The 21,897-nt window shown below is 43.2% G+C and overlaps 1 protein-coding gene across 1 annotated transcript in view; it reads left to right on the forward strand.

Moving 5' to 3' along the window:
• Nucleotides 1-4,189, forward strand: part of PARD6G (par-6 family cell polarity regulator gamma) — an 87,933-nt gene extending 83,744 nt beyond the window's left edge. The window contains exon 3 of the mRNA XM_025860244.2: nucleotides 1,466-4,189. Coding sequence (XP_025716029.1) covers nucleotides 1,466-2,289 — 824 coding nt within the window. The 3' untranslated portion in view covers nucleotides 2,290-4,189. The remainder of the gene's footprint in view (nucleotides 1-1,465) is intronic.
• The last annotated feature ends 17,708 nt before the right edge of the window (nucleotides 4,190-21,897 follow it).

Below are 21,897 nucleotides of genomic sequence, written 5' to 3' on the forward strand. Positions count from 1 at the left end.
CTGTTCTGCTGGCCTCAGGCTGTTCTCAGGTTGAGTTGCTTTCTATGTGGTGGATGCCTCGGTGTGTCCCTGGGAGGAGGTGAGCTCAGGACCCTCCTACTCCACCATCTTACCCCACTGTCTCAAGGCATTTGTGTTAAACTCTGTCTAGTAGAGCTGACCTCAGGTCTTTTTTAGGGACAGATTCTGTTGAGTTCTCTTTTTCCTTTCAGTGGGCCAGACTCTGCTGTTTCCTTCTGTGCCTTGTGATTTTTTGGCTGACCACCGAACATTCGAATCTCATGATGTGGTAACTCTGGAAATCAGATTCTCCCCCTTCCCCAGGGTTTGCTGTTTTGTTGTCATCGTTCTTTTGATGGTTGCGGGCTGTCTCTGTGCCGAGGACCAGCCTGAGGTGTAAACTGAATGTCTCCTCAGGGCTTTTCTGAGCCTTTCCTTGGGCATGCGCGGTCCCTTCCTAATTCCCACGTATGCAGCTCTTTTTGAATGTCCCACTCTGTGGCTCCCAAAAGGGGAAAAGTGAAAAGCAAAAGGGGGACAAGGGGGCCCTCGCCCTTCCAATGCCCTTGGAGTCACTGGAGCTGGAGGGCCGACAGCGAGGGCCGCCAGGCTCTGTGTCTGCACCTGTGTGATCAGAAGCAGCCGGCAGTGGTCAGAGCTTAGACTCCTGCTCTTTGGAGGACAGGGTGCTTCTTGCCCACCTGGCGTCTGCAGGCTGCCCCAGAAACACGTGCACAGCTGCCTGCCGCACGGCTGGGTAGCTGCTCTGTGCTGGGAGCTAGAAGAGACCAAAACTGACTACTTCTCCTGGACAGCTGCAAGCCTTCAGCCGACTCCACAGTCCCCAAATAGTCCCATCAGAGAGATTCTGCCGTGTGGTCATTGCCCGGTGGGCAGAGATTCCCGGTGCTCCCTGCTCTGCCCTCTTCCCAGGATCCAATCAGGCACTTTCAAACTTTCCATCTGTTGTTCATCCTCTTTATTGCAGTTTCTTATTTCTGCTTCTCCACCTTGCAGTCATTTTGTCGGTGGCCTGTGGGTGGTTCTGGAGAGTTCCAGAGAGCTAACTTTAGGGAGGCAATTGCACTTGAACTATTGGGGCCAGCTCAACGGATGCCAGGATTATTTGTGGACTCAGTGAAACAACTCAAAAAGTTACTCCAGCATATCCTCTTGGAGGTTGAGACTTCCCCCAAAAGTGAGGTGTGATATAACAAACTGGTAACTCCTAGGCATGTGGGTGAGACTCGTAGGGAATTAGCTGAAAGACGTGATGTGATTGTGGGGCGCACTGCGCCGAGTTTCGCGGGATCCCGGGGCCCACCGGAGGAGCAGATGACCCGTCAGCAGCAGAGAGGCAGGCTTTGCCAGGCACGGGCAGCCTCAGCGCGCATGCGTTGCGGTGCCCTCTGGTGCTTTCCCACACCTGCGGCACCTGTCCTGACCGTAACCCCTGCTGTTTCAGAGGAGGCGGAGCACTGCAGCTTCGGGGCCGGCTCGCTGTCCCGCCGGAGGAAGGCACTGGCGCTGCGGGAGGACGGCCCCCGCAGGCGCGCACACCTGCACATCGGCCTGCCGCACGACTTCCGCCCCGTGTCCTCCATCATCGACGTGGACATCCTGCCCGAGACGCACCGCCGTGTGAGGCTGTACAGGCACGGCTGCCAGAAGCCACTGGGCTTCTACATCCGCGACGGCACGAGTGTGCGCGTCGCCCCACAGGGGCTGGAGAAGGTGCCCGGCATCTTCATTTCACGCATGGTGCCGGGCGGCCTGGCCGAGAGCACAGGGCTGCTGGCCGTGGACGACGAGGTCCTTGAGGTGAACGGCATCGAGGTGGCCGGGAAGACGCTGGACCAGGTCACGGACATGATGATCGCCAACAGCCACAACCTCATCGTCACGGTCAAGCCGGCCAACCAGAGGAACAACGTGGTGCGCGGTAGCCGCGTGTCGGGCAGCTCGGGCCGCTCCTCGGACAGCGCCGCCAGCCGCCACAGCCTGCCCGCCGCCCCCGCGCTGCTGCACCTGCAGCCCGACGACGCCGACAGCGACGACGAGCCCGACGTGGTGCTCGAGGGCGTCCTGGAGCCGCGGCCGGTGCCCAGGCCGCCACCGCCACCGCCGCTGGGCAGCCAGGCGCGGGTCAACGGCACGGGCCCGGCGCCGGGGCGGGAGGGCCCCGCGCACCGGCTGCTCAGCTCCCTGCGCGCGGACCCGCGCCAGAGCCTGGCCCTGCCGCTGCCCCCGGGCGCCGTGGAGGAGCACGGCCCGGCCGTCACGCTGTAGGCACACGGGACGCCCCTGCGAGACGCTTGTAAAGTGGAGTCTGAGTTGAAAATCAGTACGGGAACGTAGACTTCACCCCTTTTTGTTTTGATTCTCCCACACCCCGTGCTTGACTCGAACTTATGGATAGAAAATACAAATGCTATTTTTATAGAATTTCTCCACAGAACATAAAATGCACACGCCTGCAGTCTGTACCCAGCCAGGTACACCTCCCGGCACTTTCCTGACCAAGTGCAGAAAACGTTTCAGTTTCAAGAATACTTTTATAAATGAAGCTTTAAAAGTACTTTTTAAAGACAGTACATCGTGTTTTTAATGTGACTCCTGCAGACACAGCCAGTTTTTACTGCCTTGCACGCTCCGCTGATGGGCAGGACGGCGCCCGAACCTACAAGATGTATGACTGTAGACCATGAATTTCAAATTTCCACCTTGCTGGTAGTTGTATTTCAGATAGCCAGGGGGTGTTGGATTCCCAAACATCCCTGGGGGAAAAGAGCTGGCCTGAATCAGGGCCTCGCAGGCAGGTGGTCAGAGGGCAAATGCCGGCTCTACTGGATTGGAAGGTGATGCTCAGCAATACTTTTGTGACCAAAAGCCAATATTTACTCTGTCTTTTCCTGTGGACTGATTGTATCTGAGGGCAATTTTTGATATATTATCAGCAGAAAGGATGGATAAGCCTACCACACACCTCCAGCCAGGCCTTTGAAAGCTCATAGTCATTTGGATGTATAGTTTCTGTTATCTTTGTTTTTAAATAACAAGTCACCTGGAACTTGATTTTTAACAGATTAAATTCATTGTCACTTCCCCTTGATCTCCCAGCAATATTTATATATTTAGTAATTTTAAAGGTTTATTCATGTTTGATCCAATTTTATATGAAGTCTATTTTGCTTGAATCCAATATCGAGGAGAAAATTACACTTATACTTTGAGAACTAAACTTTGACCAAATAAAGCTTTCATATTAATACAGGTAAAAATATTTTTCTAGGATGCCTTTCCTGGGAGAGTACACAGCTGCTTCTCCTGTGGTCCAGCACCCCCTGCTGGCCAGTGGCAAAACTGTCCTGATTTATGGCCGCTAACAAATGGAAAACAGTACCTCAACATCTTCATTTTTCCTGATTTCATTAAGTGTAAAAGCCAATTATTTTTATTTCTTTTGGAAACTATTTATTGGTCAGAAATAGTTTTTATTGAGTAGTTGTGGTCTTCTGCGCCTATGTTTGATTTTGTTATTTGTACACCAGCCTCGCTGTTGGTTTTGTTCCTAAGCACAGGGAAGACCAAAGGTGCTCTCCCTTTGAGGTCTGGGGTGACAGTCCAAATACACCCAAATTTATGTGCTCCAGTGAACTGTATGAGCATCTTTTCTGGCACACAAGCCATCAGAAGTGGTTTTTTTTTTTTTTACTACAATAAGTATTATAGAACCAAAACTCTAATGCTAGTAGTATCACAAATGAAATGTTCTTTTACTAAGTTATTGCTGGTTATTGAATATCTTGTTGAGTAACTGGATCTGTTACCAAGAAGGAAAGTTATATTTCTTACCATGTTTAAGTTAAGCAAATGTGAATAATTTTTTAGTCAAAAGAAAAAAAAGCCTCCTCTGTGACTTGTATGCTGTTGTTCATAATTTTAGGAATTCTGAATTTCTTGGAACAGCTGCTTGAGTGCATTTTTGTACCCATATCTTTACTTCTGCCATTTTCTCCTTAAACAAAAAAACTATGTTGTATTACACATTAAAGTTTTCTTGGTTTTATATATCAAAGAATAAAAACTTTTTCTTTGCATTTAATATTTTTCACTTGTGTTCTAAATACTGGAGAGATTAGCAGTGTTAGTGATGAGCAGAAACTTGCCCCTCAGAATGGAATGCCTCTAATATTTACCAAGTGCCTGTCACGTGCCATATTTTTTCACTTAATCATCACACGCGCTCCATGAGGCAAGTAGCATTATCCCCATTTTACAGATGAGAAAATGGGCTCAAACCCAAACAGGTAGTAGGTCATTTCAAATAACTAAATTATAGTTGTATTTGATGGAAGATGGATGTGTCTTAGGTCTAGAAACTTCTTTTTAAGTCCTTTGGAAAAAGGTTTTCTAAATACTTACTATACAGCTCTTCCTAAATATACCCAGGTTTGCAGAACTGTCATTCATGCTTTCTCACTCTGACATTAGTAAACATCAGTGCATAGCGTCATGATCTACTCAGTCGTTACGGATATTATGGTGATAGCAGCGAGCACCAATAATTCCTGGAAGAAATGTGCTTTCTACAGGCATTCATCAACGTAAACCTTTCAGTGGCTTTTCAAGTTTACAGTTGGGGAAACTCCAATAGCTGGCCTGTCCCCCACACATTCCGAGGACATGGAGCTGCTGGTGAGGGAGGTGGAGATGCAGGGCTTGCCATTGTGCAAGGCGCACGCACCTGCGTGCACAGTGGGGAGTGCAGGTCTCCCTGACCCAGTAATCCATATTGCCCACCCTAGGTGGTGGCACATATGGTGCTGTCCAGAGGAGCCCACCTGTCAGCGGGTGATGAGGCTGTCCACGAATCAGACCTTATGTAGCATCTTGCAGAATTACTCAAAGTGATCACACATGGGGAGTGGGGCTCATGGCAAGTTGCAAAGGTACCTGAAAAGTCCTGATTGTTAAAAAGTCCAGTTTAGCTAAATCTGAGATAAGTCTTCCAAAAGAAGGCCATTACGTTATTTTCATGTTTCCATCAAATGTTTTTTGAAAGCTCTGAGGCACTTCTGGGGTCCTCGTTTCCAAGATGACCAAGAAAAAGAGGAATAACAGTGGTGTGCAAAAGGACCAGGGCTGCGTGCAGCCTCCCACTACACCAGCTGCACCCGGCACGCCCAGGGACACATTAAGAAGGTCGTTGTTCAGCACATAGAGGCCACCGCTGTCAGGGACATTTCCGAAGCAAGCGTCTTGGCCGCCTAGGTGTGCCCAAGCTGTGAACCCTTTCCTGTGAGCCTTGCCATTCACAGCAAGGTAGTTGGGCACTGCCCTCCAGAAGCACAGAAGGACCAATTTAGACCCATGGATGCTGCCCCACAACTTCCACCAAAGCCCACATAAGGAGCAAAGGCTTCAAACACTGAAGAAAAAGTGTTCTCTGGAAACAGGTAAAATGGAGATTGTACTTTTAAAAGATATAAATGAATGAATGATAGCTCTGATGCACGTATGAACCAAAAATGGTGGAAATGCCCCCCTTTTAGTCCTTGCATGAAAAGAGATAGCTGCTAGAATGGGTGGTGACAGGTTGTTCTGTTGGAGAAAACTTATTCATAGCAGGAATTAGTATGCTGTGGTTTTTGTAGCGGCTCTGAAGATCAGTCACAGTGGTCTGAAAGTTCAACTTAAAATTACATAATAAGGCTGAACTCATAGCCAATCCCTAAATGCACACAAATATTTAATATGAATCACTAAAGTATACACCTGAAACTAGTATTATACTATATGTGACCTAACTGGAATATAAATAAAAACTTGAAAAAATATTCAATATGCATTGTTTCTACTGAAAGTATAAGCCTACTTAGCTGATTTCCAACTTCTAGGAAGATAAGGTACTCAGTGTAAGCTTCAGGATTTCCCATTTGACACAAGCTGGAGGGTGCTCCCACGTCCTGAGCCCAGATTGTGGCATCTGTGTCAGAATCAGCCAGGGCAACCCGCCCACCCCCAGAGGCTCAAATGCAGGAGGCCAGTGGGTAGGACTTGAAATGTTTCATTTCTAACAAGTTCCCAAGTGATGTGGAACCTGTCAGTCCAGGAATCACACCTTGAGAACTTTTTTGGGCTAATCCCCCAAAAAAGTGTTGCCTAGAGAGTTGTAGGATTTGCCTCAGAGCAAATGACCTTAATGACCAAGGGCCCATCCAACAAGCATTCAGGATTTTCCTCTAGTGTGTTATATGCTGGTACTGAAACCATAACGTAACACCAGGTCACCTGCATATGTCCTTCCCAATGTGCAGAAAACTTTCCGTGAATCACTTTCTGTTCCCCACCACTCTCTACCCTCCGTTCTGCCTCTAATGTCCAATTCCCAAGTATCGTAAGTATTCCTTATTCCAGAAGGCACCCTAAGCCAATATACAAATTCTTTTTTCCTCTTATCTTTCCTTGCCTTGTTTTCTTCTCCTTTATCTTCATAAAAAGAGAACTTTCGGGGACTGAGAACTTTTCATTACTGAACCACGTTTCTAAGGAATGGAATAAACTCTTATTTTGTTAATAAAAAGCAAACAAAATGATTCAACATGGGTCTCTCCAGCCCAGGAAATGAGTGCCATCTTCTGAATTCCCTTCCCCAGGGAGCTTTGAAAGTGAACACATTATTTTTTGACCTGAACCCACTTAGCCTCAAGCTAATCGTCCAGGGGAGACAGGGACCCCATGCATCTGCACTGCAAGGGGGAGAAAACATCTCATCCCAGGACAGAGACCTAAGCTTTCAAGGTGCAGTTGTTTTTCCCCCTCTACATAATGACATGCACTGCCAAGAGCCTCTAGTTCACAATGTGACCCTACACGGACACTCATAACCCCTCCAAGGAAGGTGGGAAACGTGCTCTCATGGCCATGCTAAATCCAGTTGCTCACTCATATGTGGCTGAGACAAACACAAAGTTTTCTGACTCAAAGGTCATTCCTGCACTGCACAGAGCTGACATGGTACCCTGGAAATAGTCTCCCCTGCCCTTGATTTCCCTAGGGCCTCTAGGTGTTCAGGCGGGAGCCTGGGAACACCACGAGAAATCTGAACCTTGTACGGAAGTTCATAGCTGGTATCTTCATGTACTGAACCAAAATTTCTACTCTCAGAGCCTGTTCTTGCCCTCTTGTCTTCAAGTGTACCAGTCCGAACCCACAAAGTGCTCCAGAAAGCGTGAATCACAGACACACAAACCCTGAGGAGAGACAGCTGTGTAGACATCCACACAGGTCAACACTGAAGCGGTACATAAAGCAATGTGGACACAAAAAGCACAAATACTGTGAGCCAGAACCAGTTGTCTGGGAATGAGGTGGTGGACTTTTCCTTTCTGACTCTTTGAGGTTTTCAGAAAAATGCAAGCAATCCATTCTGAAGTCAGAAAAAATACAGAATCTCTCACTTAAAAAAAAAAAAAAGTAAATGGAGCAAATGAGAATAACAGATAAATCTTAGGACTGCCATGTGCTTAGAGGACCACAAGTGTCCTAACTCCTTTGAAGCCTCTGAAAGGTTCCTGGGAGACAGTGGGGTTATGTGGTTTTTTTAAACCTTTTCTTCTGACTATAAAAATTATATATGCTCATTCTGGAAAATCTGAAAAATGGCATGTACATAAAGAAGAAAACCACCCACAGTAATCCCAGCAGACAATCACATTGATGTTTAGGTGCTTCCTTGGAAGTCATCAGATAATTCAAGAGACACTAAATGAGAGACTACCCAGCATGATGCATCTTACTTTCTCATGTAACATACCACAAGAATTTTCCTGAAGCAATAAAAATTGTTCCAAAGCAGTATTTTTAATAACTGCAAAACAGCAACTACACCTAAGTTGGCCATTTTCCTGATAGATACTAGGTATTTACAGAGTTTATATTACAAAAAGTATGTAAGCTTTATACATAAATCTTAGCTTATGTTTCTGATTATTTCCTTAGGACAGATTGCTAGAAATGAAATCACTGTATCAAAGGTTATGAACAGGGGCGCCTGGGTGGCTCAGTCAGTTGGGCGTCTGACTTCAGCTCAGGTCATGATCTTGGGGTCCTGGGAACAAGCCCCACATCAGGCTCCCAGCTCGGTGGGGAGTCAGCTTCTACCTCTCCCTCTGCTTCTCCCCCTGTATGTATGCTTTCTCTCTCTCAAATAAATAAAATCTTTAAAAAAAAGGGGGGGGTATGAACACTTGAAGTTTCAAAAAAAAAAAATTCACAGAAAATTTACAGCAAGAAAGCTGAAAAGTAAGCTGCCAACCCCATGCCCCAGAACTGTTAGTTACAATTTCCTACAAAGAGGACATTCTCCTACACAGCCCCAGTACAGCCGAGAAAACCCAGATTCTGACCCAACTCCTCCATGGACATGCCAACTCTACAGCTACATATGGCACAAGTTCCTCTGAAAACTAGCTGAGCAGCTGCCTCATGTCCGCAAATCAGAGCCACATCACGGTGGGTAGGAGAGGCTGTCTTGGTTTCAGCATAATCTCCACCCCCCAGTGCAGTGACCCACAATTGGGAGGGAACGCACAAACCCAGACCTTCTCCCTGAGGACCAAAAGGTTTACCTCACATCAGGCACAATTGTTAAGAGCTGCACCTGTGGAACAAAACTTCAAAACATCTGGCTTTGAAAAGCAATGGGGCAGGTGACCACAAGACCCAGAGCACTCTAGCAACCTGAGAAATGCCTAAGGGGCTTGCATCCATTCACCACCCCAGGGCCAGTGCAGAAGCAGCTGTTTGAACAGTGCCCAGACTTTATGTCAGAGATCCATTTGCTAATCTTGAAGCATCGGCCTAAGGGGCCAGGCCTCCTGACATATCCCCCAGGACAGAGTCGTTTTCAGGCTACCCCTCTGCCACACTCCACAATAATAGTATCTCTCAGAGAGGAGCTTTCACACACATTTGGTGCCCTGGTTTTTGCAGCTGCAGCCTAGGAACACCCCTCAAAAGTCTGGCTCTGGAGGCCAGGGGGCCTGTTCTTGGGTCCCACAGGACTGTGACGATCAAAGAGACAGTTGTCGGCAGAATGCCGCCCCCTGGTCACCGCACAGACAGCTGAAACAGACCTCCACCGCTCTGAGAAAGGGGCAGGCTTCAGTATGGCACACATCTAGAGGGTATGGAGGTGCTCTCAGGGAGAGAGGCCAGGGTACTCCATCCTTGCACTCTCCCTCTGCCTCACTGCAGCTCACTGGGATCTCCCAGGAAGGAGCTTCAACCTTTCTGGCATCCCTGTGTTCAAAGCTGCTGCCAGGGACCTCCTCTACATCACCTGGGTCTAGTGGTCAGTTGGGCTTTAGGCTCATGGGTCCCCTAGGCCTGTAACCAATGGAAAAAGAGTTCTCAAACAGCTACCCCCCTATTCCAGGGCAGAGTGAGAAGGAACAGAGCCAGGAGTTCAGTCTTTTGGAAACCCTCCTAGAGACCTTGGAAGGTGGGTTCTATCTTCACACTCCCCCTCTGCCATGCTCCAGAGTGCCAGTGTCTTGCAGAGGGGAGCCCTTACACAGGTCTGGTGCCCTAGTTCTTCCATCTAGTGTCCTGGTTTTTATGGCTACCACCCTGGGACACCCCCTTGGGGTGGCCAGGGGGCTTGCATTACTGGATCCCGTGAAGCTGTAACAGAGACAGTTCCTGGTAGTCTACTACCCTAGGCCAGGGGACCTCCAGATCACCTGTTCTGGTGGCCAACAAGGCTTATGCTTGTGTCCCCACAGGACTGTACATATTTGAATACTTCAAAAGCTATTGCCTGAATGTCTGGCTTCCAATCAGCCTGAATCTAGATGCTGTCTGAGATTTCACCCACTGGGACACTGACAGGCCTTGGCACACCATCAACAACTTGGAGCTATTAAAATAGGCTGCTTGGATAATCACAAAGGTTTTAGAGACAACAAAGAGCTAGGGCAAGTTTGAACAATAACATTCATCTCCCACAGAAGGCCACTCCTTTAGAACTGAGACAGATGGCTGTTTCATCTAATACACGAAACATATGGAGAAAATCAAGCAAAATGAGGAAACAGAGGAATATATTCCAAACAAAAGAACAAGATAAAACCTCAGGAAATAACCTTAATGAAATAGAGATACATGGTTTACCTGATGAAGAAGTCGAAGTAATGTTCACAAAGATGCTCACCAAACTTGAGAGAAGCATGGATGAACACAGTGAGAACTTCCAGAAAGAGAGAGAAAATACAAGAAAGTATCAAATAGAAGTCACAGGCTGAAGAATACAATAACTGAACTTAAAAATACATTGGCTGGGTTCAGTAGTAGACTAGATGAAGCAGAAGAAAGGATCAATGAACTGAAGCGCAGGGCAGTGGGACCCACCCAATCAGAGCAGCAAAAAGAAAAAAGAATGAAAAAAAATGAAGACAGCTTAAGGGACTTCAAGGACAACATCAATGGGATAACAGTCACATGGTAGGGCTCCCAGAAGGAGAAGAGAGAGAGTATGGGGCAGAAAATTATTTGAAGGAACAGTGGCTGAAAACTTCCCTAAACTGGGGAAGGAAACACATCCAGATCCAGAGCCTAGAGAGCTCCAAATAAGACAAACCCAAAGAGACCCACACTGAGACACATTATAATTAAAATGTAAAAAGTTAGAGACTAGAGTATCTTCAAAGCAAGAGAAAAACAACTTGTTATGTACAAGGGAACCTCCACAAGACTGTCAGCAGATTTTGCAGCAGAAACTTTGCAGGTCAAAAGGGGGTGACAGAATATATTCAAAAAAATGAAAGAAAAAACTTCCGATCAAGATTACTCTACCCAACAAAATTATCATTCAGAATTGAAGATAAGACAAAGAGTTTTCCAGACAGCAAAAGCTAAAGGCCTTCATCACCACTAAACCACCCTTACATGAAATGTTACAGAGACTTCTTTAAGCTTAAAAGAAAGGGTGCTCATTAGTAACAAGAAAATATAAGTATAAAACTCACTGGTAAAAGTAAATATATAGTAATGGTAGTTAATCACTTATAGGTATGAAGGTTAGAAGACAAAAGTAGCGGGACACCTGTGTGGCTCAGTTGGTTAAGCGTCTGCTTTTGGCTCAAATCATGATCCCAGGGTCCTGGGATCGAGCCCCACATCAGGGTCCCTGCTCAGCGGGGAGCCTGCCTTTTCCTCTCCCACCTCCTGTTCATGCTCTTTCTCACTATCTCTTTCTAATAAATAAATAAAATCTCTTAAAAAAATGAAAGTAGTAAGAATAACTATAACTACAATAATTAAAGAATACACAAGATAAAAAGATGTAAATGTGACATCAAAAACATAGAATGTAAAAAAAGATTCATGATCATCTATTAGAATGAAATTAAGAAAATTCAGTTTTAAAAGAGTTTTAAAAAAACATAAGATGTGGTAGGGACTAAAAATGTACAGATTTAGAATGTGTGCAAATTATTTTCTACTTAAATTGTTATAAATATAGATTGTTATACGTAAGCCTCATGGTAACCACAAAGCAAAAACCTGAAGTATAAAAAAAAAAAGAGAGAGAGAGATAAAGGAATCTAAACATACCACTATGTTTAGGGGAAAAAAAAATAATCAAACCATAAAGAGAGAAAGAAAAGAAGAAACAGAGAAACAACAAAACAGCCAGAAAACAATTAACAAAATGGCAGTAAGTACCTACCTATAGATAATTACTTTAAATGTAAAGGGATTAAATTCTCTAATCAAAAGACATAGAGTGACTGGATTTTTTTAAAAATTCACTTGACAGAAATGTGGGCCCAAGTACAAGTCATGTACAAGAATGTTTATAGCAGCAATTGCTAATCATACAAAACCAAAAGCACAAAAAGTTCATCAACAGTAGAATGGACAAATAAGTATATTTTTTATATTTTATATATATTTTTGTATTTTATATTTTACATATATTTATATGTAAATATATAAGAATAATATATTCTTATAATGGAATTTTTACAGGAGTGAAAACAAACCACTGCTATGTACTGCAATACAGATGAATCTCCAACCATAATATTGAACAAAAAGAGCTAAACACCAAGAAACATACTGAATTATTCCATTTATATGAAGGTCAGCAAGCACTAATTGATGGTGTTGGGAGGCAGGACAGTAAAATCACTGAGGAGCAGGACAGGGAGGGTGTCTTGGAGGTAGCATGAGGACTTCTGGGGGGGTCTGGTCACGTTCTCTTTTTTGTCCCTGGTGTATTCATTTTGTAAAAAATTCATTGAGCTGTGCATTTGTGACTTATATACTTTTCTGTATTTGTGTTATAATTCAATAAACAGATAAAAAATAATTTTAATGGTTAAAAAAAAACAAGACCCATTTATATGCTACCTACAAGAGACTCAACATCAGATGTAAGGACACACACAGACTGAAAGTGAAGGGATTGAATAGTGCAAATGGAAACCAAAAGAAAGCTGGGGTAGTTATACCTATATCAGAAAAAATAGACTTTACAGGGCACCTGGGTGTCTCAGTCAGTTAAGCATCTGCCTTTGACTCAGGTCATGATCCATGGGTCTGGAGATCCGGCCCCATGTCAGGCTCCCTGCTCAATGGGGAGTCTGTTTCTCCCTCTCCTTCTGCCTCTCCCCCTCCCCTCCACTTGTGCTCTCTAAATAAATAAAGAAATAAATCTTTAAATGGACTTTAAAGCACACTAATAGGACACAAAGAAAAGCATTACATAATGATAAAGGGGTCAATCCAATAAAAGGTATGTTTGTAAATATTTATGCACCCAACATAAAAGCTCCTAAATGTATAACACAAATAATTAACAGACTTAAAGGGAGAAATGACAGCAATACAATAGTAGAGATATTTAATACCAAACTTTAATCAATGAATAGATCATCCAGACAGAAAATCAAATAAGGAAACATCAGTCTTAGATGACACATTAGACCAGAAGGACTTAACAGATCTATACAAAACATTCCATCTGAAAGCAAAAAATACACATTCTTCACATATCTTTCCTGACCACAATCATACAAAACTAGTAATCAATCACAAAAGGAAACTAGAAAATTCACAAATGCTACTGAATAACCAAATAGTCAATGAAGGAATAAACAACTTGAGACAAATGAAATTGGAAATACAGCATACCAAAATTTATAGGATGCGGCAAAAGTAGTTCTAAGAGGGAAGTTCATAGCAATACCTCAAGAAAAAAGAAAAATTTCAAACCTAACTTTATACCTCAAGGAACTAGAAAAGAACAAAGCCTGAACTTAGTAGAAGGAAGGAAATTATAAAGATCAGTGCAGAGATTAATGAAATAGACTAAAAAGACAATAGAAAAAAATCAATGAAACTGAGAACTGGATATTTGAAAAGATAAAATTGACAAACCTGTAGCTAGACTCCCCCAAGAAAAAGAGAGAGGGCCCAAGTAAATGAAATAAGAAATAAATAGGAGGAGTTAAGATGGTCAAGGATTAAGGGGACCTAAGCTTATGTTGTCCCTCAAACACAGCTAGATAGTTATCAAATCATTCTGAATACCCAAGAAATCAATCTGAAAGAAAAAAATCTGTAAGTCTACAAGTAGAAAAGCAACCACCTTTTGGAAGGTAGGCGGTGAGAGAGTTGAATTGGGGGATATATATATGTGGATACGGCAGCAGGAAGGGAGCCTGCTTATGGACGCTACCACAAAGTATTATAAGCAGCAAAGCATAAAATCAGAACTTTTAGAAGTCTGCTACAGTGGGGGACATGCTTGGCTTAAAGATGCTCAGGTGGTGAAGTGGGGCAGAATCCCAGGTGTGACAGCATGGTCTCAGGATCCCCAGGGTTGCAAGAAGAACAGGTGATGCCTAAAAGCTACACTGTTCCCTTCACAGGTGCAAGGAAGCCAGCTGAGAGCAGGGGGTCTAGGCGGGGCTTTCTGCTCTGTTTTGCCATAAAGTGTGAACCACTGAACAGTCATGTGACCACTTTCCCGGGACTCCCCGGCAAATGGCAAAAGCACAGCGAGACACACACACACACACACACACACCCAGAGGAACAGCAGGGGTCCTCACCAGGGGACTCCCTACAATTTGGAGCGTTTTTTTTTTAAGATTTTATTTATTTATTCATGAAAGACAGAGAGAGAGAGAGAGGCAGAGGGAGATGCAGGCTCCTAAGGAGCAGGGAGCCCGATGCGGGACTCGATCCCAGGACCCTGGGATCATGACCTGAGCCGAAGGCAGACGCTTAACCATCTGAGCCACCCAGGTGCCCAAATTTGGAGTTTTGAAACTCAGTCGTGTGCCTGAGATAAAATAAGTTCAGACAAGGCAGGGTAAATACAGGGTTCTGATGGAAACCAGGGACACAGAGTGATTGATTGCTCTTCTGTGAGGGCTCACTGAAGAGTGGGGAGCGCCAATTTTCAGCTCCAAGGCTAGAGGGTGGGGCACAGCCATATTCATCTCACCCATCAGTGCTTAAAGCCTTCAGGGAGCAAAACAGTGCCACCTAGTGGAATCTGGAGCCATGTACACCAAGCCCTGCCTCTGTGCCCTGGAGGCACATTTCTACTGGAGCAAGTCCACCTGAGAATCAGCTCAGCAGGCCCCTCCCCCAGAAGACCAGCACAAACAACTAGCTGGCACCAAGTTTATTGATCATAGAGGGCTGCAAATTTTCAGCTCTAGAGGAAATAGGATCTAGCTTCCTTTTTACTTTTAGTCTTCATTTTTTCATTTTTTCATTTATTTTCTTCAATTCCTTTTTATTTTTTATCAATCTTATTTAATTTTTATATATACTTTATTTTTTATTTTGTTTATTTTCATTTTATTTTTTTATTTTGGGATCTAGATTCTTTTTTAAGATTTTATTTATTTTAGGGAGAGAGAGCATGCAAGTGGGGGGAGGGGCAGAGGGAGAGAGAGGATTTCAAGGCGACTCCATGCTAAGCATGGAGCCTGATGCAGGGCTCAATCCCACGACCCTGAGATCGTGACCTGAGCCAAAATCAAGAGTTGGACGCTTAACTAACTGAGCCACCCAGGTGCCCCTGGGATCTAGATTCTTTTAACAAGCAGACCAAAACACACCCAGGATCCAGTTTTTTTGTTTTGTGGTTTGTGTTTTTTTTTTCTTTCTTTCTTTCTTCTTTTCTTTTCTGGACAAAATGACATGACAGAGAAATTCACCCCAAAAGAAAGAACAGGAAGTAGAACTCAGGGTCAGGGATTAAATGAATACAGATATAAGTAAGATGTCTGAACTAAAATTTAAAACGATTATAAGAATACTAGTTGTGCTTGAAAAAAGCATAGAAGACACTAGAGAATCCCTTACTGCAGAGATAAAAGAACTAAAATCTAGTCAGGCTGAATGTAACCAAGATGCAATTCCAAGTGCAAGTCATAGAAATGAGAATGGATGAAGCAGAGGAGTGAATCACTGATATAGAAAATAAAATTATGAAAAATAATGAAGCTGAAAAAAGAGGGAAAGAAAGGTAATGGATCATGAAGATAGAATTAGAGAACTCAGCAACTTATTAAAACATAATAACATTCATATCATAGGAGTCCCAGAAGATGAAGAGACAGAAAAAGGGGCAGGTTTATTCAAATGAATTACAGCTGAAAACTTCCCTAATCTGGGGGAGGACAAAGACATAAAAATCCAAGAAGCACAGAAAACTCTCATTCAAATCAACAAAAGCTGACCATTACACCAAGGCATATAGTCAGATTCACAAGATACACGGACAAGAATCCTGGAAGGAGCAAGAGCAGGGGGGGGAAATCCTTAACCTACAAGGGGAAGACAAATCAGGTTTGCAGCAGATCTGCCCACAGAAACTTGACAAGCTGGAAAAGAGTGGCAGGATATATTCAACGTGCTGAATGGGAAAAATATGCAGCCAAAAATTCTTTATCCAGCAAGGCTTTCATTCAGAATAGAAGGAGAGATAAAGAGTTTCCCAGAGAAACAAAAACTAAAGGAGTTCATGACCATCAAACCAGCCTTGTAAGAAATTTAAAGGGGGACTCTTTGGAGAAAAAAAAGGCCAAAAGCAACAAAGACTACAAAGGACCAGAGAACATCACCAGAAACACCAATTCTACAGGTAACACAATGGTACTAAATTCATATCTTTCAATAATCATTCTGAATGTAAATGGACTAAATACCCCAATAAGACATAGGGTATCAGAATGGATACAAAAAACAAGATGCATCTATATGCTGCCTACAAGAGACTCACTTTAGATGTAGAAACACCTGCAGATTGAAAGTGAGGGGATGGAGAACCATCTATCGTGCTAATGGACATTAAAAGAAAGCCAGAGTAGCCATACCTATATCAAACAAGCTAGATTTTATTATTTACTGTTATTTTATTTATTCATTCATTCATTTTAAGAGAGAGAGAGAAAGCACATGAAGGGGGACGGGCAGAGGGAGATGGAGAGAGATAACCACAAACAGGCTCCACATCAAGTACAGAGCCTGACGTGGGCTCAATCCCACGACCCTGAGATCATGACCCGAGCCAAAATCAAGAGTCGGATGCTTAACCAACGGAGCCACACAGGTGCCCCCAGACAAACTAGATTTTAAAACAAAGGCTGTAACAAGAGATGAAGAAGGGCATTATATCATAATTAAGGGGTCTATTCATCAAGAAGACCTAACAATTGTAAATATTTATGCCCCCAATTGGGACCACCCAAATATATAATTCAACTAATAATAAACATAAAGAAACTCATTGATAATAAAATAACAGTAGGGAACTTTAACACCCCACTTACAGCAATGGACAGATCATCTAAGCAGAAAATCAACAAGGAAACAATGACTATGAATGACACACTGGACCAGACTGACTTAACAAATATATTAACAACATTCGATGCTAAAGCAGCCGAATACACATTCTTTTCAAGTGCACATGGAACATTTTCCAGAATAGATCACATACTGGGTCACAGATCAGCCCTCAACAAAGTACAAAAAGATTGAGATCATAACATGCATATTTTCAGACCTCAACACTATGAAACTTGAAGTCAACCACAAGAAAGAATTTGGAAAGACCACAAATACATGGAGGTTAATACATCCTACTAAAGAATGAATGGGTCAACTAGGAAATTAGACAAATAAAATACATGGAAACAAATGAAAACAAAAACACATTTGTCCAAACCTTTGGGATACATGGAAACATGGAAACAAATGAAAATGAAAATACATTTGTCTAAACTTTTGGGATACAGCAAAGGCAGTCCTAAGAGGGAAGTATATAGCAATATAGGCCTACCTCAAGAAGCAAGAAAAGTCTCAAACACACAACTTAACCTTACACCTAAAGGAGCTAGAAAAGGAACAGCAAATAAAGCCTAAAGCCAGCAGAAGAAGGGAAATAATAAAGAGCAGAAATAAATGATACAGAAACAACAACAACAACAAAAACCAGTAGAACGATTAACAAAACTGAGAGCTGATTCTTTCAAAGAATTAATAAAATTGATAAATTTTATTTAGCCAGACTTATCAAAAAGAAAAGAGGAAGGACCCAAATAGATGAAATCATGAATGAAAGAGGAGAGATTATAACCAACACCACAGAAATACAAACAATTATAAGGGAATATTGTGAAAAATTGTATGCCAACAAACTGGGCAATCTGGAGAAATAGACAAATTCCTAGAAACGTATAAACTACCAAATTTGAAACAGGAAGAAATAGAAAATTTGATCATACCCATAACCAGCAAAGAAATTGAATCAGTAATCAAAAATCTCCCAACAAACAAAAATCCAGGGCCAGTTGGATTCTCAGGGGAATACTACCAGACATTTAAAGAAGAGATAATACCTATTCTCCTCAAACTGTTCCAAAAAATAGAAATGGAAGGAATACTTCTAAGCTCATTCTATGAAGTCAGCATTACCTTGACTCCAAAACCAGACAAAGACCCCACTAAAAAGGAGAATTACAGGCCAATAACCCTGATGAACATGGATGCAAAAATTCTCAGCAAAACATTAACAAATCGAATCCAACAGTGCACTAAAAGAATCATTCACCATGATCAAGTGGGATTTATTCCTGGGCTTCAAGTGTGGTTCAATATTTGCAAATCAGTGTGATACACCACATGTATAAAAGAAAGGATAAGAACCATATGACCCTCTTAATAGACGAGGGAAAAGCATTTGACAAAGTACAGCATCCATCATGATAAACACCCTCAACAAAGCAGGGATAGAGGGAACATACCTCAACATCATAAAGGCCATATATGAAAGACCCACAGCTAATATCATCCTCAATGGGGAAAAACTGAGAGCTTTTCCTCTATAGTCAGGAAAAGACAGGGTTGTCCACCCTCACCATGGTTGATCAATACAGTACTAGAAGTCCTAGCCTCAGCAATCAGACAACAAAAAGAAATAAAAGGCAACCAAATCAGCAAAGAAGTCAAATTTTCACTCTTTGCAGACAACATGATACTCTATGTAGAAACCTCGAAAGACGGCACCAAAAAATTGCTAGAACTAATTCAGGAATTCAGCAAAGTTGCAGGATATAAAATCAATGTGCAGAAATCTGTTGCATTCCTACACACCAATAACGAAGCAGCAGAAAGAGAAATCAAGGAACTGATCCCATTTGCAATTTCACCAAAAACAATACGATACCTAGGAATAAACCTAACCAAAGAGGTACCTTTACCTGTACTCTGAAAACTGTAAAACACTTAATGGAAGAAATTGAAGAGGACACAAAGAAATGGAGAAGCATTCCATGCTCATGGACTGGAAGAGCAAATATTATTAAAATGTCTGTGCTACCCAAAGCAGTCTACACATTTAACGCGATCCCTATCAAAATACCACCAGCATTTTTCACAGAGCTAGAACAAGCAATCCTAAAATTTGCATGGAACCAAAAAAGCGATTCTGAAAAAGAAAAGCAAAGCTGGAGGCATCACAATTCTGGACTTCAAGCTGTATTACGAAGCTGTAGTGATCCAGCCAGTAAGGGACTGGCACAGAAACAGACATATAGGTCAATGGAACAGAACAGAAAACCCAAAAATGGACCCACAACTATATGATCAACTAATCTTCAACAAAGCAGGAAAGAATGTCCAATGGAGAACAGTCTCTTTAACAAGTGGCATTGGGAAAACTGGACAGCTACATGAAGAATGAAACCGGACCATTTTCTTACACCATACACAAAAATAAATTCAAAATGGATGAGAGACCTAAATGTGAGAGAGGAATCCATCAAAATCCTAGAGGAGAACATAGGCAGTAACCTCTTTGACATTGGCCACAGCACCGTCTTGATAGACACATCTCCAGAGGCGAGGGAAACAAAGGAAAAAATGAACTACTGGGACCTCAAGACAAAAAGCTTCTGCAGAGCAAAGGAAACAGTCGACAAATGGAATGGGAGAAGGTATTTGCAAATGACATATCAGATAAAGGGCTGGTATCCAAAATCTATAAAGAACTTATCAAACCCAACACCAAAGAACAAATAATCCAGTTAAGAAATGGGAGAAGACATGAACACTTTTCCAAAGAAGACATCCACTTGGTTTACAGACACATGAAAAGATTCTCAATATCAGTCATCATCAGGGAAATACAAATCAAAACTGCAATGACATGCCACCTCACACCGGTCAGAATGGCTAAAATTAACAACACAAGAAACAACAGGTATCGGCGAGGATATGGAGAAAGGGGAACCCCCCTACACTCTTGGTGGGAATGCAAGCTGGTGCAGCCACTCTGGAAAACACTATGGAGGTTCCTCAAAAAGTTAACAATAGAACTACCCTATGACCCAGCAATTGCATTACTAGGTATTTACCCCGAATGGTACAAAAAGACAGATCCGAAGGGGTACGTGCACCGCAATGTTTATAGCAGCAATGTCCACAATAGCCAAACTGTGGAAAGAGCCAAGATGTCCATCGACAGATGAATGGGTAAAGAAGATGTGGTATATATACACGATGGAATATTATGCAGCCATCAGAAAGGATGAAATCTTGCCATTTGCAATGACGTGGATGAACTGGAGGGGATTATGCTATAGTACTTAAGTCAGTCAGTCAGAAAGACAAATACCGTATGATTTCACTCATATGTGGAAATTAAGAAACAAAACAGATGAACCTAGGGGAAAGGAAAAAAAGAGGCAAACCATAAATACTTTTTTTTTTTAAGATTTTATTTATTTATTTGACAGAGACAGACACAGCGAGAGAGGGAACACAAGCAGGGGGAGTGGGAGAGGGAGAAGCAGGCTTCCCGCGGAGCAGGGAGCCCGATGTGGGGCTCGATCTCAGGATCCTGGGATCATGACCTGAGCAGAAGGCAGACGCCCAACGACTGAGCCACCCAGGTGCCCAATAGACTCTTAACAATAGAAACAAGCTGAGGGTTGCTGGAGAGGAGGTGGGTGAGGGGGATGGGCTAAATGGGGGATGGGCACTTGCGGTGAGCACTGTGTGTTCTATGTAAGTGATGAATCACTAAATTCTACTCCTAAACTAATATTACACTGTATGTTAACTGGAATTTAAATAAAAACTTGAAATTAAAAAAACAAAGGAGTACAAATTCCAGCTGCAAGAACTCTAGAAATAACACTTTGGATTCTTAACTGATGTGTCCGTGGAGATTACTTCCTGCTCTGTTTAGGGTGCCCATGGACAGCCATTCTTTTGCACACACCAGTCCTGTTTCCCTATGGCCTGAGAACACTTTAGGACCAAGAATATGTGGAGCAACAAATCATTGTGGAGTCTGTGTTTGAATGGACCGTGACAGTTTTTTTACTATACCCCAATTACATTAATTTCTTGACAAGGTATCAGGTTGGTCCTTAGTTGCAAGGAACAAAAAATAATTAGTTGATTGAAGCATAGTTTGGAGTGTTTCCAGTGGGAAAGGGGAGGGCAGTGAAGTCAGGGGGGTAAGCAATAACTTGAATAACTGGATACAAACTTCAGAACCCACAGGAGAAGCACAGAATGAACACCGCCCCCCTTCCAGGAGACAGAACCTTTGCACCACTTATATTCTAAGGGTGGTAACGAGCAAAGAATTTTGCACCACTCCTTAGCACAAGCTGATTCCGCTTTTGCATATCAGCACCTACCTTGGAAGAGTGGCCACAGTGTCGCAGGAAAGGTGCCCCACCAAGGCTCTCTCCCTCCCCTCCCGAAGCCGAGGGGCTATGTTGTAAGGGTTTTGGTGCAGCCACTTGGTGAGCTTTCTCTGAACCTGAAATGGGGTCAGGCCCTGATGCGAGAGCAGGCAGTTGCTCGTGTGCTCAGACGTGACTGAGTCCTGACTTTCGCACGCTTCTGTCAGCAGCAGACCTTCCACGGCAGGACCTGAGCTGTACAGAATCCATCCTTTGTGAACATGGGAACATTTGCTCACGTCAGGATTGCAGTTAGGGATTCTGCAGTCACATTTGCAACAGCTTTTGGCAATTTGTGATTCATTTGCACTTCCGACTGCCCCAGTTTTGGAAGGATCTCTTTCTCTCCTTACCTTTCTGTGACTTTTAATTCTCTTCTGTAGAGTTTTCTACCCTTCCCAGGTTGCAAACACTGTGAGAGTATGAAAGCCAAACGCAGGTTGACTCCCTTGCCGCATTTTCTTCATCCGGCGAAATCATACCGATTGAAAGCAGCAAGCTCGGCCCCTCCAGGTGCGATCTCACCCTCCCTCGTACCCCTCCAGCTGGGGGTAGGCGAGCTCCTGCAGCACCCCTCCAGCTGGGCGTAGGCGAGCTC

This window comes from Callorhinus ursinus, unplaced genomic scaffold (genome assembly GCF_003265705.2).
Source record: "Callorhinus ursinus isolate GAN/ISIS: 27379988/994484 unplaced genomic scaffold, GSC_fseal_2.0 scaffold128, whole genome shotgun sequence".
Classification (NCBI taxonomy): Eukaryota; Metazoa; Chordata; class Mammalia; order Carnivora; family Otariidae; genus Callorhinus; species Callorhinus ursinus.